Source organism: Ictidomys tridecemlineatus, chromosome 5 (genome assembly GCF_052094955.1).
Source record: "Ictidomys tridecemlineatus isolate mIctTri1 chromosome 5, mIctTri1.hap1, whole genome shotgun sequence".
Lineage (NCBI taxonomy): Eukaryota > Metazoa > Chordata > Mammalia > Rodentia > Sciuridae > Ictidomys > Ictidomys tridecemlineatus.
The window spans coordinates 32,232,524-32,250,394 of record NC_135481.1 but is presented as its reverse complement, the minus strand read 5'-3'; the positions used below and the strand labels follow the sequence as shown (position 1 = coordinate 32,250,394).

At 35.1% G+C, this 17,871-nt stretch overlaps 1 protein-coding gene across 2 annotated transcripts in view; it reads right to left on the bottom strand.

Annotated features, from left to right (window-relative positions):
* Shc4 (SHC adaptor protein 4) overlaps nt 1-17,871 on the bottom strand; it is a 128,971-nt gene that overhangs the window by 26,346 nt on the left and 84,754 nt on the right. For both annotated transcript variants that reach the window (XM_040274722.2, XM_005316542.3), the window contains exons 7-9: nt 7,359-7,482; nt 5,743-5,914; nt 3,443-3,503 (exon numbers count right to left, since the gene is read on the bottom strand). In XM_040274722.2, coding sequence (XP_040130656.1) covers nt 3,443-3,503; nt 5,743-5,914; nt 7,359-7,482 — 357 coding nt within the window. The remainder of the gene's footprint in view (nt 1-3,442; nt 3,504-5,742; nt 5,915-7,358; nt 7,483-17,871) is intronic.

The window sequence follows — 17,871 nt, the reverse complement described above, 5'->3', positions numbered from 1 at the left end:
CTGGTCTGGCAACTGGCTAATTTGCTCATTGGTCAAGAATTTCAGACCACTTTTTAAACACATGCCCAGGAGTCACAGGAAGGTGATATAAACCTGAAATATGGACCTGACTTATGGTTATCTAGGGATGAAAGGACATTACAGTAGGAAAATGCCTTTTGCCACAATAGAAGGGACCTTTCTTGTAGCCTCTGGAGCATGGGTTGAATTCCTCTATCCCACCAGGATTTTAGTGGCCAAGATTGGTTTTTTTGTTTGTTTGTTTTTTAGTACCAGTGATTTAACCCAGTGGCCCTTACCACTGAGCCATATCCCCAGCCCATTTTATTTTCTTTTGCTTTGCTTTTTGTTTTGAAACAGGGTCTTGTTGCTCAGGAACTCACTAAATTGCTGAGGCTGGTCTCAAATTTGTAATCCTCTTCCTCAGCCTCCCAAATTGTTGTGATTACAGGCGTGTCACTACACCCAGGTAGTGGCTAAGATTTGGCAAGAAGGCTTTCTAATATTATGATTCCTCATCAAAAACAATGTTGTAGTTCAGGGACTAATTGTGGAAGAATATATCTAGTGGAGGACTTTTTTCAATTACAAATACCATCTCTCATTTCCCCAAGACTCTGCAAGGTTCTCAGTTAATCATTACCATAGAGCCACCATGATGAAAGGCAGTAACAGAATTTTAACTGTATTTTTCATAATGAAATATACATTTATGCTCCAGTTTAAGCAAACCAGAACAGTATCATGTAGTGTAATTGTGTAAGAGGCATCATTGCTAAAATTATTTCTATGAAAAAATATCCCAGGTCTAAACAACCTTTTATTATAAAGACTACTTGTGTGTTTGGATCTGCTTATGGTGGCTTAGGGCATATAAATGCCACATATGACATAAGAAGTTACACTGTTGGTTTAAGTAAGAAATAAAACCAAGATAATCAAAAACGATCAATTTTGGATTCTATAACTAAGCTTTACTTACAAAAAGAAAAATCTTGAACAAGGTTAAAATGATGCCTCTGTTAATTCCTTCATAAATTTATTCTTTTGGAGGAAGAATAAAATGTAAAAAATAAAAATCAAGATGAGAGCTCTTGGGAGAAGGGGAGGAGGAGGAGCAGAAGGAGAAGAGGAGGAAAAGGAAGAACAAGAAGAGAAGGTGGAGGAAACAGGAGGAGGAGGAAGAGGGAGGAGGAGAAGGGGGAGGTGGGAGGAGAAGAAGGGGGAGGGGTGGAAGAGGAGGGAAACATGCCACTTTCCTCCAATAGTTGTATTGTGGTTTACAATTTTGTACTAATTCTAGAAGTTGATACTTTTCTTTCAGTGAGTTCTCTTCAGAAGCTGGGTGACTGAGGATGCAAGATATGATCATGATGACTGTTTAATGGAGAGGAGGGAAACAAGCTGGAAAGGGAGGTATCTGGGAAGGAGTAAAAACTTTCACAATCCTTAGGATATTGTTACAGGTTCAAGACTCATTTTTCTTCTCTGCCCCATGCTGTCTCTGCCCACAGTCCGGGTGCCAGCACACTTAGTTCTGAAGCTTATTCATTTTCATTCTTTCTATTTCTTCCTGTCTTTTTCTCTCCCTCCCTTTCTTTCCCTGTCTTTTCCACTGTACCTGGATAATTTCTCCTTATCCCTCAGATCTTGATTTTGCTGTCACTTCCTTTGGAAGACCTTCTGTAGTTCCCTAGATTAAATAGGTTTCCTACTATTTGTTCCCATATCATCTTGGGCTTTGTGACATTCATTACATTTGTTAGCATCTGTTCATGTGTGTCTTTCTGACTAACCTGCAAAGTACATGAGTGCTAGTTTTGTCTATCCTTAGCAGCTAGCACAGTGCCTGGTCCATGAGAAGTCTTCAATAAATATCACTGAATGAACAGCTGAATAAGTGAAGAATATATTAATAAGATTTAAAAGGACAGAAATATTTTCAAGGGAGCTCAGCAAAGGGAGATGTTTACAATATTACAGGTTATCCATGGTATGTACCTAACTGTTAAATCCCTGGGTTAAGAATTTCCTGGGTGAAGGAAAAGAAAGACGGTAGGAGGAATTACAGATCTTAGCATAATTTTTAAAAGACATTCACATTTACAATTATTAGCTTGATTCGTCATATTATTAAGAATCTGTTTAGAGTTTTAAGTAATCTTGAAGAATGCCATGATATTTTTATCAGAAGTCATGTTTTTAAATAAGTTAAAATACTGCCTTAGCTTACTATGCCTTTATTTATTTATTTGTTTGTTTGTTATAGGTGGACACAATATCTTTATTTTGTTGTTATGTGGTGCTAAGGATTGAACCCAGTGCCTCATGCATGCTAGGCAAGAACTCTACCTCTGAGCCACAACCCCAGCCCTTATTATTCCTTTTTTTTTTTTTTTAGGATCGAAGAGAGTGATAATCAGTTACACTAGAAACAATAAATCCTCATATGTCCCTCCACTGTGTAAAAATAATAAAATTAATAGATTGCACTGGCATAATTGCATAGGAAATATAAAAGGATCCTTGAAGTGACTACTTTGTAGATGGCAATCTCCTATTATTCTGTTTAGAGTTTTAAGTAATCTTGAAGAATTCCATGATATTTTAAATCAGGAGTCATGTTTTTAAATATGTTAAAATACTGCCTTAGCTTTAGATGTGGTTATCCAATTCTGTCCTCCACTGCATTATTTATACTGTTCAGTCATCTCCCCCTCTAAAGCTGCAAAACTTTCCTTCCCATATAAATATTTTATACAACTTTAAGAATGAAAGAACTAACTAGCAATATAACTTGTTTTATGAAAATTTATTTCCAATCTGACGGCTGATGTCCTGTTTGCATTGTGAACAAGTTTTGCCTAACATTAGTGATCACACACAGCAATAAAACATGTAGTACCCTAAAATAAATAAATAAATAAATAAATAAATAGACAAATAAATAAAACAAAAACATGTAGTACCCTGGTAAGTATGGAGCAGATGGGCCCCTAATTGGTACTCTCACATTTCAAGTACCCTTTTGTTTCCTTTGCCAACCTGGAACAAAGGTTTTATCTTAATCCTAAAGAATTTGACAGGCAGTTTTCATAATATTAGTTTACTGTTTGGTCTTTGAAATGAAAATCCCTTGAGTTTTGAGCAGAGACAGCACCGTTCCAGAAAAAAAGTTTTCATAATGTCAGAGAAGTGATAGACTCCATATTGCAAAATCATCAGCATGATGGATCACACAAGAACAAGAGGGAACCACAAGCCTTTCTAGTAATACATCTGTGCATTCTGGGCCTCTCTGGGAAGACTTCAGCAAAAAGATTGTGTGTTTAGTTATATATACACGACTTTTCCATAAAGATTTTAAGAGCAAGGGCCACACACATTCATATGACTTAAAAGGGATCAGGAGGTAGCAGATGGGAAAAGACTCTGTACCTACCTATTGCCCTGCTTTGTTCCAGACAGTTCTCATATACACTGCTGCACTTGGAGTTTTCAGGCTAAATGAAAATCAAATTGTGAAACATTATTTTTTTTCTCTTTTTCTCTCTTCTTTCCACATTTTTATTGGTGCGTTTAAATGGTGAAACATTTATGTACACATGCATAAATTTTAAAAAGAAAAAATACTTATAATACTCCCAGAGGAATATAATAGGTAACTTCACTTTCTGACACAAGAAATGTCAGGTCAGAAACTGAGATTCTGGATGGGGAGAGCATACTCTTTTCATAGTATTGCTTTGGAGTTAGAGAGGTGGGTCTGATCGTGTAGGGGGGTGATCATAAAGACTGCTAATGTCCTGTGTCCTCTGTGCTTCCTTTTCTGTTTGGGAGCTCACATTTTAGGACTTAAAGTCTCAGACAGAAAGTAACTTTCAGGACATTGTATAAACAAGGGCCATGCAGCCAACCTCCACCTAACTTTGAATTGACAGACTGGAACCCTATTCTACTGAGGTTTTTAACCAAGCAAACTTATTCTTAAAAATCTCACCCAATAAAAGGGTTTCAATCATTCCTATATATGTAGCTGCCTTCAGCAATGGAATGGGGATCAACTGATGCCTTTGAGAAGGGTAATGTCTATGCTTTAGAAAGATTTATCTGGAGGGCTAGGGTTGTGGCTAGTGGCAGAGCATTTGCCTCACATGTGTGAGGCACTGGGTTCGATCCTCAGCACCACATAAAAAAATAAATATACTGTGTCCACCTACAACTAAAAAATATTTTTTAAAAAGAAATATTTATCTGGCAATACTGTGTAGAAGGGTTTGAGGAATGAGTCTGGAGACAGGAAAGGAGCTTTCAGAACCATCTAAGCAAGAGAGGACCAGAATTTAAAAGGATAACAGGAATGAAAAAGTTTTAAGTAGCTTCAAAAGACATTTTCATGGGAGTAATCTTGTCTTGAAAACAAAGTCAATATGGAACCAAAAATGTTATAAAAACAAAAGACAATGGATTCATGAAAAAGTTGCAATGCCATAATAAATATGAATAAATCAGTGCAAGAATTGAGTTTGAAGTCAAGGAGAAAATGCCAAATTCAACTTTTATATAAATAAGCTTGGTAATACAACTTGGCATTACAGCTGGAGAGGTAAATAAGGGCTGAAGACAGAAGGTGGAAGAAGTATGTGCACAGGTGGCCTGCTAGAGGTAAGATGAGAGCTGAGGGCAGAGCCTCAAAGAGTACTTACATTGTAGAAAGGTGGGGCTGGGATTTTCAGGAGAGACGATAGAAGAAAATAAGAGATGAAGATACAACTTGCTTTGAAATGTGTTCATAATAAGATAGATCAATGAACGATAAATGGCAACATGTGATAAAGCAAATATAGTAAAATGTGAATTGTAGAAACCAGATGTTGATTATGTGAGTGTTCACTATATAGTTCTTTTAACTTTTCTGTACATTTGAAACATTCATAATAAAATGTTGGAGAAAGGAAGGTAGGTAGGCAGGCAAGCAGAAAGGTAGACAGGCAGTAACTAGAAATGTGGGAAGAAAATGACAAGATGGAAGGGCTTTGAAAGCTAAGATAAGAGATCTCTAAAAAAGAAGAGGTAGCCAACATGCCAAATGCTGTAGACAGATGCAAAATACAGAGAGAAAAACAGATTTAAAATTAAAGCAGATTATCATTGTAAAAGTAATTTCTTTCAAGTTGTCAAGCAGAGTTCAAATCCTAATAGTATAATGTAGATAGGAAAGCAAAGACAGAGGCAATTCTTTCCGGAAGTTTGTGAGTGAAAGGAAGGTAAGAAAGAGGTAGGACATTATTAGTTGGATTGCAGGAGTCCAAGTTTATTTGCAGAAGAGAAAGAACTGACAGAGGATAAATACTGAGACAGAAATTAGTGGACAGGACAAGGGTAGATTGAAGAGATTTGGATCAAGAGCACAGGGGGAAAATTAGCTTTGGAGGCAGTTGCTAAGAAAGAGAATCAAGGAGAACACAGGAAGACTTGGGGATGGGAAAGGGTGAAATTGAGGATAATATGTTGGATGGCCTGGTCTTTCCAGTGAAGTGAGATATGAGACTGCTGAGGCTGTGGTTGGTGGACTGGGAGTAAAAATGATCTGGTACAGGCTCTATGATTCACTCTCCCACCAACCATTTGAAAAAGATGAGACTTTCCCTAAATTGGCATTTGGAAACCCTCAAATGAAATGCTGTAGTGATAGGGCCATAGTTACACTGGTGCTTCCTGTAACAATAAAACATTACTTACTAAATAGCATAACTTTTCACAGCGTATTGGGCAATAAGCCATTTGTTCTGTAGTTTGAACTTTGATCCGCACATCTGAAACGCCACCTGCAGGTGGCTGCTTCCCTGGGATTTCATTGTAGTATTCATGATCTTCTCTCTCTTCTGAAAGACCATCAATATGCACCTCCTCACTGTAAAGGAAAAAAAAAAAAAAAGAAACCCTAAGAGGTTGGGCAGGAATTCAAGTGATGTAAAGGATGCAAAGGGAGTAGAACCAAGCAAATCATCCTGAAAACCTTTGCATTTGTGTTTTAAGTGTATAGCTGTGCTACGTGACAGCAAACATCTGGATGGAAGCAACCAGATGGTTGAGTTGTTTAGTTTTTGTAGACAAAGTGGAGTAAGCAAAAAAAAAAAAAAAAGTGCCAAGGGTGATGCTTTGTGTCTCTCCTCAGGGATAACTAATGATAATAATAATAATAGCAATAATTAATAATAAACTCTCTAAATATAAGGCATTTTTGTCATAAAATGCAAAGGCTTTCTGGGTATCTCCAGCAGGCTTCAATTGTTGCATTTTGGAAATGTTTTGCTCAAGGAAAATTTAGATATTGTTCTTTGGGTAGAAGACCTGGCCCAGTTTATTAAACTAAGATGGAAAAAGACTAAGAACACTATGGCTAGCTATCTTGTCTGCACAGATCCAGACAAATATATGGGACTCATAAGGAAATATTAGAACCATATGTAGTAAGTGGGTACATTTATATAAACATTCAATTGGTTTTAAAACTGAAACAGGGTAAAGAAGAAACAAATAGGCTTTTCTTTTAAATTAGAAGTAATAAAAATTTGTTATAAAAAAGAATATATCAAGACTATTTGGAACAAGCAAATTCTACTGACAACTCACAAAGTTTTGTTGAGTTCATTATACATAAAACAAAATGATAGCACTAAGACCAATGTGCTATTCTGGAAAAATTCAGCATCAAGGCTTCTAGTAACGGTTCTCATTTCCTACCCTAGACTACCTCATTAAGGGACATCTCCAAGCCTAGTGTTTGCAAGCCAGAGGCTTTGCTTCATTCCATACATGGTGGAGTCTAAGAGACCTAAAGGAGTTCAGCTTTCATTCTGAACTTTCTGTGCTTTAGATAGTACAACGAGATCATTGGGTCATGTCGTGTTCCACCCGCTGCCACAATTTAGTGAAAGCTGATCTATTTATACCGCAAATTAGCAAGCAAGAAGTTCTATAGTAGACATTTGATTCTTATTATTTTGTTCTTGGTTCTTGTTTTTACATAAGAGATCTGGGGTTTAAAAAAATCCAAAGAACTTGTTGATAACGTTTATTATTTTATAATTGTATGTAATTCACAGCTTTCTGTTACACTAGAGAAACAGGACTGATTGTTTATTACTTTTATTGTCTCCTGTAATCTTGTTACAAAACAAGAGGAGATATCTTTATAAATATGAATGGAAGAAAATAGAAAATGTCACTATAATTTTGTACTGAAACTGCACCTAATTATAAGAAAATAATTACTAATTTCCTTAATCAATTTTAAAATATATTAATTTTTAAAATAGAAAGCAAGTCAAATAACCACAGAACTCTTGGCTGACCTTTCACAAGAAGTATTCAAAGAAGGATTTTTCAAGTACTGTTTAAACCGGAGTTCAAAAGCCTGCCCAATAGTACTTATGACATCTTGGGCCATTCCATTGCGGCATTCTAATATGTGGCAGGCTGTGAGAAGAGATACAAAAAAAAATTATAACAAATTTCCAATCAGGTAAGATTATATAAAGTTAAAATACTTCCAGAATATTAATTGGTAATTGAACAAAAGGCAGCAATAGATTTACAGCTCTCTTCAGAGAGAAATAATGAGGAATACTTCATATTTCATATAAATCAATGAGAAAAATAATATTCAGTTTTATATCTAAAGATTTCCAAACACAAATTTTGGTCCCAAGACAGGTATTTTGGGCCCACATTTTAATCAAAATAGACTGTCATGACTAATGATATGACAAATATTTATATACTATCTCTTGAATTCAATGCAGGAGATCTTAACATAGTACCTGACAAGAAGATGGAATTTGAGGTCTCGTGTTTGTATCGCATATTTCAGAAGAAAAAAGATAACTTTCCAAACCTATTCCAAACATGCGGGATGAGTTGCTGGTAAAAATAGGGGCTTTGGAATATCCCTTTCTCTAGTCACCCTTTTTGCCCTGGCATTGCTATTATTATAAAGCAGTGGTAAGTACAATCATGGCCATCTTTGAAATCCCACCAATGAATTTCTCTAATAAGCATTAAAATCAAAATCTGGTGATGCTATCATTACCAGAAGATATTAAAGCTCTTACTGGGTACCTTTCTGAGAAGCTTTTACTGGGAAGAGGCTAATTTTTACATGTAAAATAAATAAGGGGTGGAGGCATCTACCAGCATCTCAAAATTACATGAGTTAGAAAATCTGCTGCTATTATGTAAAAACAAGAGCTTGTGTTTACAGTACAGACTATAAATTTATCTCCCCACCACATATAACAACATTCTTGATTTGGCTGGAGTATGGTGTCAAATTTAGGGCCTTGAATATAAAAATATAATGGACTGAGTTTCATAACAATGACTTAGAGTCATTAGAATGATTTAAAGATTGAGTCAATAAATCTTATGAGGGGGCAAAAAAGAACTCTTGTATAGCCTGAAGAAGTGAGGGATGAAGAAGACACTTGATATCAGTTTAATATACATAAGAATACTATTAAAAATGTCAGCTATGCTCTCAGAATAGTAAAGAAAAAATGTGATAAGTTTAAGGGAGTGCATGGGAAATTAAATTAAATACCAGGGAAAGCATCTTGGGTCTTAGAATTTTTAAACCAACACTGGAAACAATTACCACAAGGGAAATATGAGGCAAGAAGAGATAACTGTCTTTGTGGAATGGTTTAATGGCATTAACTTGGAAGCAAGATTTTATGCCTTGTATTGTCTTGGAAAGGATATCACGTTTAATTAAAAGGCAACCCATTCCCATCTTACAGAATTCATAGAGCTGATAAACAGTAAATTATAGAACCCATAACAGTGTTTCTTATACTGATATTGATAATCATCTCATGGAATCTCAGATATTCTCATTCCATAATTAATGTGACTTTTATTTAAGGGAATTATTTCTCTATAAACACTTTTGCAAGAATGTGTGCTTGTAAAACTCAGTTAAGAATACCTGTAAATACACAACCTTCTCACCAAAAGAAAACATTTGGTCTATATTTAGATTGCCATTTTATACTGTCCCTTTAGTTTTCTCTACAGCAGCTTGTCATAGTGACAACTTTATAATGGACTTACAAGGGACTTAAAAATACTTGTTGAATAAATACTTGTTTCCCTGAAACACATCTATATTTTTACTTTAAGAAATTAACTTGGATTTTATTGAAGTGAAATCTACCATGAATCCCCATAGTAAGGCATGTTTTTATAGTCATTGAATGAAAAATTATTGCTTGATTCATTTTTTGGAAATATAGTCTTTCTTTCCTAGCCAGTGCTCATATACTAAGATCTACAAAGTACCCTTGGAGATATATCCTCCAGTTGAACCAAGAGAAGTCATGTTACATTCTACAAAAAGGTAATTCATTTTGTTTTTAATCTTATACATTCATGATCCAATTAAAAATAAAATCAAAATCAGAAATTATATCAGAGAACAATTTTTGTAATTTTATTTTTTCTTAAGTTTGAAGATGTTAAGGGGTAAAGATGAGGAAATAATGAAAGAAAGAAGAGATTCAGTTGTAAATAAATAAGAAAAACAAAATTTCACTTCCAGTGAGAGAGCAAAGAGAATAAGGATATTTACAAGAATTCTGTGCAAAGACTCAGATCTGAGTTCAAGTTCCAATTATGCTACTATCTTTGTGACCCTGAACAAGCCACTTCATGGCAAGGTCCTTGCTTACCAAGACAATGCACTGACTGATCTCTTTTTTTAAAAATTTTTATTTATTTATTTATTTATTTATTTATTATTTATTTTTATTTTTTTTTAATATTTTTTTTTAGTTGTAGTTGGACACAATACTTTTATTTTTGTTTATTTATTTTTATGTAGTGCTGAGGATCGAACTCAGTGCCTCACATATGCTAGGCGAGTGCTCTGCTGCTGGACCACAACCCCATCCCCGTCAGCTGATCTTTGAAGTCCCTTTTTGCTTTATAAAAATCCTATCCTTTTTCTGTCATAGTAGCTTTTTTATGTTTTTTTAATACATAACAGTAGAATATATTTTGACATATTATACATATATGGAGTACAACTTCCCATATATCTGGTTGTACATGATGTGGAATTACATTGGTCATGTATTCATATATGAATATATATGAACATAGAAAAGTAATGTCTGATTCATTCTACTAACTTTCCTACTCCCAACTCCTCTCCTTTCCCTTCATTCCCTTTAGTCTAATCCAAAGTATTTCTATTTTTCCATACCCACCCTTACTGTGAGTTAGCATCCAAATATCAGAGTTTTCATTTGGGGAGATTGGCTTATTTTACTATGCATGATAGTCTCCAATTCCATCCATTTACCAGCAAATGTCATAATTTCATTTCTCTTTATGGCTGAGTAATATCCCATTGTGTATATAAACCACATTTTCTTTATCCATTCATTTGTTGAAGGGTACCTAGGCTGGTTCCATAGTTTAGCTATTGTAAATTGAGCTACTATAAACATTGATGTGGCCATGTTACTACAGTATGCTGATTTTAAGTACTTTGGGTGTACACCAAGGAGTGCGATAACTGGGTCAAATGGTGGTTCCATTTCAAATTTTCTGAGAAATCTCCATACTGCTTTCCAGATGAACCAATTTACAGTCCCACGAGCAATGTATGAGTGTATCTTTTTCCCCACATCCTCACCAACATGTATTGTTACTTGTATTCTTGATAATTTCCATTCTGACTGGAGTGAGATTACATCTCAGTATGGTTTTCATTTTGCATTTCTCTAACCACTAGCCACTAGAAATGTTGAACACTTCCTTTGCTCATTTATTGACTAAGGTTTTTTTTGTGTGCGTGTGTGTGTGTGTGTGTGTGTGTTTGTGTGTGTGTGTGTTAAATTCTTTGAGTTCTTTATATATCTTAGAGATTAATGGTCTATCTGAGGTGCAGGTGGCAAAGATTTTTCTCCCATTTTGTAGGCTCTCTCTTCCCATACTTTATTGTTTCCTTTGCTTTAAAGAAGCTTTTTAGTTTGATTCCATCCCATTTGTTGATTCTTGATTTTACTGCTTGTACTTTCTTGTTAAGAAAGTTGGTTCCTAAGTCAACATGATGAAGATTTGAGACTATTCTTTCTTCTATTAGGTGCAGGGTCTCTGGTCTAATGCCTATGTCCTTGATCCACTTTGAGTTGAGTTTTGTGCAGGGTAAGAGATGGGGATTTAATTTCATTTTGCTACATATGGATTTCCATCTTTCCCAGCACCATTTGTTGAAGAGGCTATCTTTTCTACAGGAAAAGAAGAATTCAAAAACTATCCCTGTTTGCCAATGACATGATTCTGTACTTAGAAGACCCAAAAAACTCCAAAAGAAAACTTCTAGAGCTCCGAAGTAAATTCAGAAAGGTAGCAGAATATAAAAATAACACCCATAAATCAACTATTGTCCTATATATAAGTGATGAATCAACTGAAAAAGAAATTAGGAAAATTAACCAATTCACAATAGCCTCAAATAAAAAAATAAAATATTTGGGAATCAAATCTAACAAAAGAGGTGAAAGACCTCTATAATAAAAACTATAGAACACTAAAGAAAGAAATTGAAGAAGACCTTAAAAAATGGAAAGATCTCCCATGTTCTTGGATAGGCAGAAATAATATTGTCAAAATGGCCATATTACCAAAAGAACTAGAAATATTTTTTAATATTTATTTTTTAGTTGTCATTGGACATAATATCTTTATTTATTTATTTATTTATTTTTATGTGGTGCTGAGGATCGAACCTAAGACCCCGCACGTGCTAGACAAGCGCTCTACCGCTGAGCCACAATCCCAGCCCAAAGAGCTAGAAAGATTTAATGCAATTCCTTCTAAAATTCCAATGATGTTCTTCATAGAAATAGAAAAAATACTCATGAAATTTATTTGGAAAAGTAAAAGACCCAGAATAGCCAAAGCAATCTTTAGAAGAAAAGTGAAGCAGGAAGCATCACAATACCAGATCTTAAATTATACTACAGGGCTGTAGTAACAAAAATGGCATGGTATTGGCACCAAAACAGACAGGTAGACTCATGGTACAGAATAGAAGGCACAGAGACAAAACCATATAAACACAATTATCTCATACTAAACAAAGGCACCGTAAACATACATTGTCATAGTTCTTAAATCCACTGAGGACAAGGACGATGCATGTGGGCACACAGGAAGAATGAATAAACCAAACAGGCTGACCATCCTCTGTTATTTCTAACATATTTTCAAAATAATTTATTTATCTCAGCTTCTTTGATTCTGATACCTGGGCGGATTCTAAGAATATAATTTTTTGTATTTCTTCAGATAACCCTATTACTGGCATATTACTTTTTGAGGAGATTAACAGAAAAAAAAAACCCAAACAGTGGTTCATGTTCCTTTACATAAAATAAGTGACAATGGACAAATAGACTGACTATGTGCAGATACTTTACTCAGTCTTACCTCCTTCAGGAAACACAAGTATTTCAATAATGATACTGTCACCACTCACAGACACTATTTATTTTTATATGGTGCGGAGGATGGAACCCAGTGCCTCACACATGCCAGGCAAGCGCTAAACCACTGAGCCACAACCCCAGCTCCTAGTCCAAGTTTTATTCAGGAGTAAGAGAAGGATTTATCCCAGGGAAGAGAACTAGCCATTTGGAGAATAAAATGGTTAGATGGTTTCATTGGTACACCCTGAGTCTTGCTCATTCAGCATGTGTGTGAAAACAGTCTTTTAAAAAATTGATCATGACTACATATAACCATAAAGTTCTAATAAAACAAAAAAGAAAAAAATACACAAAAAGTCTATTTCCTTGTAAAAAATCCATCTATTCTTTGTGACTCTTTAGGAAAGATATAGTGACTCTTGGTAATAGTAATAGTCAGCAGGTGACTGTCATTTAGCTTACTTTTTGGGAACACACCCAACTTGTAGAAGTAATTTTAGCATTTCAAAATGGCAAATCATATTGGTTGTCTTTCACCAAAATATTCTCTCATACTTTTATTCTTAACCAGTATAGGGTGGGTTTTGAATCACATAAATATGCCATTTCCCAGTATCTCCAAAAGCTTGGCTAAGAATTGCCCAACCTATAGCTAAAGGGAAGAAAGAAAGACAATATATAAAACTTCCCAATCCCCCTAAAGAATGTGACTTTTGCCAGGCGCAGTGGAGCATGTCCAGGAGGCTGAGGTGGAGGATCATGAGTTCAAAGCCTGCTTCAGCATCTTAATGAGGCCCTAAGCAACTCTGCAAGACTCTGTCTCTAAATAAAATACAAAAATGGGCTGGGGATGTGGCTCGGTGGTTAAGCACCCCTGGCTTCAATTCCCTGTTACCAAAAAAAAAAAAAAAAAAAAGTGACTTTTAGTGACATAACTTTGATAACTTTGGCATGAGATCTAAGCTTTGCTCTCCAGATCTCTAGATCTCAGATGCAGATCTAGATTCTTTTCATCCCACTTTGATTCCAGGCAGACCCACAGTTCTACTATTTGGTATCAAGCATGATACTAAGATTTAAAAGATTCATCTTCTGTTGTTCTCATTTTCATATGGTTTCCTAACTGAGTAGTCATGAGCAAGAGGATGAGAACTGATTCTTATGGGACAACAGATCCTTCTTTGGTAGTTTTACTTGTTTTGGACAGAACAGTTATTTTGTTTTTGTTAGAAAATTCTAAATTCAAAAGTTTAGCTTCTTGGGTCATCCACCAGATGGTGCTGTGGGATTGCAACAGGGAGTACACACCTTAGGAAAAAGGAGCTCAAAGAAGCCGGCCTGCTGTCAGTTCATGGTTAAGGGATGTCACCAGTGCTATAGTGCATGTACTTCATTACCGTGACATAACTATAAATTAAGTCTCCATTTAATTGTTTTAAGTTTTGTTTAGTGTTTGTTTGTTTTTTAACTTTCTTCAGAGACTCAGAACTGTGGTCTTCCTATATCCATATAATTCTATAAACTGGGGCCTCTTACAGACTAAATCCAGAGAAAATATTCAAACCTTCTTGGACTGCTACACACTTGGAGTAGTATTAGAAGAATATGGATTTCCTCATTGACAGCAATTACAGAGGAAAGCTGTATTAGTCACTAGGTAAACTCAAAACATTCTTACTGGAAATTGCCTTTTCAAAAGAAAGGGCCTTTTATAAAATGAAGAGTTCACAAAAGGGTCCTAGCTAAGATGGGGGAAAAAATGACAACTGTCTGATTTGCATGCACTAATGTGAAAGGTGAATTAAGCACATGGGAGACAGTGGGAACATTGAGGATTACTAGCAGGATGCCTGGTCTCCTCTGCCCACCTCCATTTCCTGTCAGTCATACTCTCAGCCTCATCCCTGCCATCTGGCTCCTGGCTTCACTAGTCCACCAAAATTCTGCTTCCCAAGGTGAATTTAATTTCAGGACTGAATTGCATTTGCCATCTAAATTTCTCTAATTTCTTCTCTGGGAGAAACTTGCCATTCCTTGTTCTTGGGAAGCACTCATCTTCTGATTTCCTTCTCTTCTGCTCCTGACTACTCTGGAGCATCATACTATCTTTGACTTCTCCCATTCCCTAAAATTCTCAGCCTTCTTCTTTCTAGATTCCTTCTTTGGTGATCTCATTAACTCTTATAGTTATATTCTAGCTTTTACAAACCTGCACTGAAGGTGTTCTTTTTTCTCTCTCCCTGGGTCCCTCCCCTCTTTACTTTTTTTTCTTCCTCTGTCTCCCTACTCTCAAGATCCACTCCTTGGGCTTCTCTTGTCTGCCATTTTTACCTATATGGACAAATTCACTAGATAATTTTATAACATCATCTTTATGGTTTCATTATTTTTAATCAAGGATTTAGAACATTTTTTCTAATGTTTGTAATGTTCATTGTAAAATTTTTAGAAAATTTAAAAAGTACTAAAAAGAAACAAAAATTGCACAAAATCTTACTATCTAAGGACAACCACTATCCTTAATTTAGAATGTGTCTTTTAACCTTCACCCCAAAACTTACCTGGGGTCACACTAATCATACTGCTTCAGATCCTGCTTTCTGTACTTAATAGCATTAAGAATATTTTCCCCACATCATCAATTACTCTTCAAAACAGTCTTAATTAATGCATAATAATGCATGATATGGATCCAGATTAATGATTTTCCATTTATAAATATTGAATTAATTTTATTTGTCCTGTTATATAAATAATATGACAATGATCTGTATTGCTTAATCTTTGTGCATGTCCTAATTACTTCCTCAGAAGTGACACTGCTGGTTTGAACATGTCTTCATTGATACAAACTGTCAAACTGCTCTGAAAAATGCTTGAATTTATACTTTTTATCAGCAGTGTTCAAATGTTAATTACTACTCACATTTTGCCTTTTTTTCAATGTTTGAAATTTAAAAATAAAATATGTTGTTAATTATAATTTATGTGTCTTTGATACTGAGACTAAATTTTTTTCCCCCAAAATGTTTCTTAGTGCCTTGTAATGTTCTTTTGCTCAGGATCTGGAATTGGTCCTTCCTCATATTGGCTGGTTACCTTAAGAAAATACCTTACTTTTCTCAATTCCAAGGTTGTTGTTGTTGGTTTTTTTTTTTCCTGTAAAAAAGGAATAGGCTGGGGATATAGCTCAGGTGGTAGAGTGCTTGCCTCACATGCCCAAGGTCTTGAGTTCTGAGCTAGCACCACAAAAAAAAAAAAAAAAAGTAATAGTGTTGTGACCTACCTTATACTATTGTTGTTATGATTAAATGACTAAATGTGGACAAAATACTCTGAAAATGCCTGACATATGGTGAGTGTGCAATACATAGTAGCTATTTTATTTGCCCTATTTTTCCATTGTGTTGCTTGTCTTTTTCCTATTTTTTTTTGAGAATTCCCATTTCTCTAGTGATACCACTCCAAATCATACAGCATAATAAAATAGCGACAATTTATTACTTATTTACAATAAGTCAAACATTGAGATATTTGCATTGCAAACAATTCTCATAGAGTCCCTGAGAATATTTGATTTCTATTTCTACATCAACCTTCATGTCTAAATAATCATCAAAAACTTCAATCTACAAATTTGGTCTAAACTTCCCTTCCCTAGGTCCTTACCTCTCACCCTCAACCTGCACAAAAACAAACTCAAAATGGATTAAAGATCAGTCAACAAATACATGAAAAAAATGTTCAACATCACTAGTAATTAGGGAAATGCAAATCAAAACTACTTAAATATTTCATCTCACTCCAGTCAGAATGGCAATTATCAAGAATACAAAGCAACAGTAAGTGTTGGTGAAGATGTGGGGAAAAAGGTACACTCATACATTGCTGGTGGCACTGCAAATTGGTGTAACCACTCTGGAAAGCAGTATGGAGATTCCTTGGAAAACTTGGAATAGAAACACTATTTGACCCAGCCATCCCACTTCCTCAGTCTATACCCAAAGGACTTAAAATCAGCATACTATAGTGAAACAGTCATATCAATGTTCATAGCAGCTCAGTTCACAATAACTAAATGTGGAAGCAACCTAGATGCCCTTCAAGATGAATGGATAAAGAAATTGTGGTATATATACACAATGGAATATTACTAAGTATTAAAAGAGAATAAAATTATGGCATTTGCAGGTAAATGGATGTTGGAGAATATCATGCTAAGCCAAGAAGGGCAATCCCCCAAAACTAAAGGCTTAATCTTCTCTCTGATAAATGGATGCTAATCCATAATGGGGGGGCATGGGAAAAAAGGAAGAACTTTGATTGGACAAAGGGGAAGGAGAGGAGAGAAGTGAGCATGGGAGCAAGAAAGATTGTGGAATGAGATAGACATCATTACCCTACGTACATGTATGACTGCAAATATAGTGTAACACCCCATCATGTACAACCAGAAAAATGAAAAGTTGTGCTCCATTTGTGTACAATGAATCAAAATGTATTCTTCTGTCATATAGACCTAATTAAAATAAATAAATAAATCATTTTTTAAAAAATAAGAATAATAAAGGAAGCATTACAAGACATTAAAAAATAGATCAAAGACCTAGGAATTGGATCAGAAACTATGCAACACCTATAAAAAAATATAGGGTCAACACTCCAACATAAAGGTGCAGGTAACAACTTCCTCAATAGGACTCTTAAAGCTCAAGAAATAATATATTGGAACTACAAAAGAAAGCTTATTAAGAAATGAGACAGCATGAAATTAAAAAGCCACAGCAAAGTAAACAAGAATGTGCAGAACCTTCAGAATGGGAGAAAATCTTTGCCAGCTACTCTTCCAACAGAGGATTTATATCAAAAGTATATAAAAAACTAAAAAAAACCCAATACCATAAAACATATATCCCAATTAATAAATAGGCAAATGAACTAAGCAGACACTTCTCAAAAGAAGAAATGCAAATGACCAGCAAATATATAAAATTTGTTCAACATCTTCAGTATTAGGGAAATACAAATCAAAACTACACTAAGATTTCATCTCACTCCTATTAGAATGGCAGTAATCAAGAATACAAACAATAACAAATGCTGGAGAGAATATGAACACTGTTGGTGAGACTGTAAATTATAGCAACCACTATAGAAATCAGTTTGGAGGTTCCCGGAAAGTCCAGGAAAGGAACCATCATATGACTCAATTATACCACTCCTTGGTATTTGTCCTAAAGAATTAAAGTTATCATACTTTAGCAATACATGCATACCCATGTTTACATTGATATAATTCACAATAGCCAAACTATGGGACAGCCTAGATATCTGTCAATTGATGAATGGATAGGGAAAATATTATATA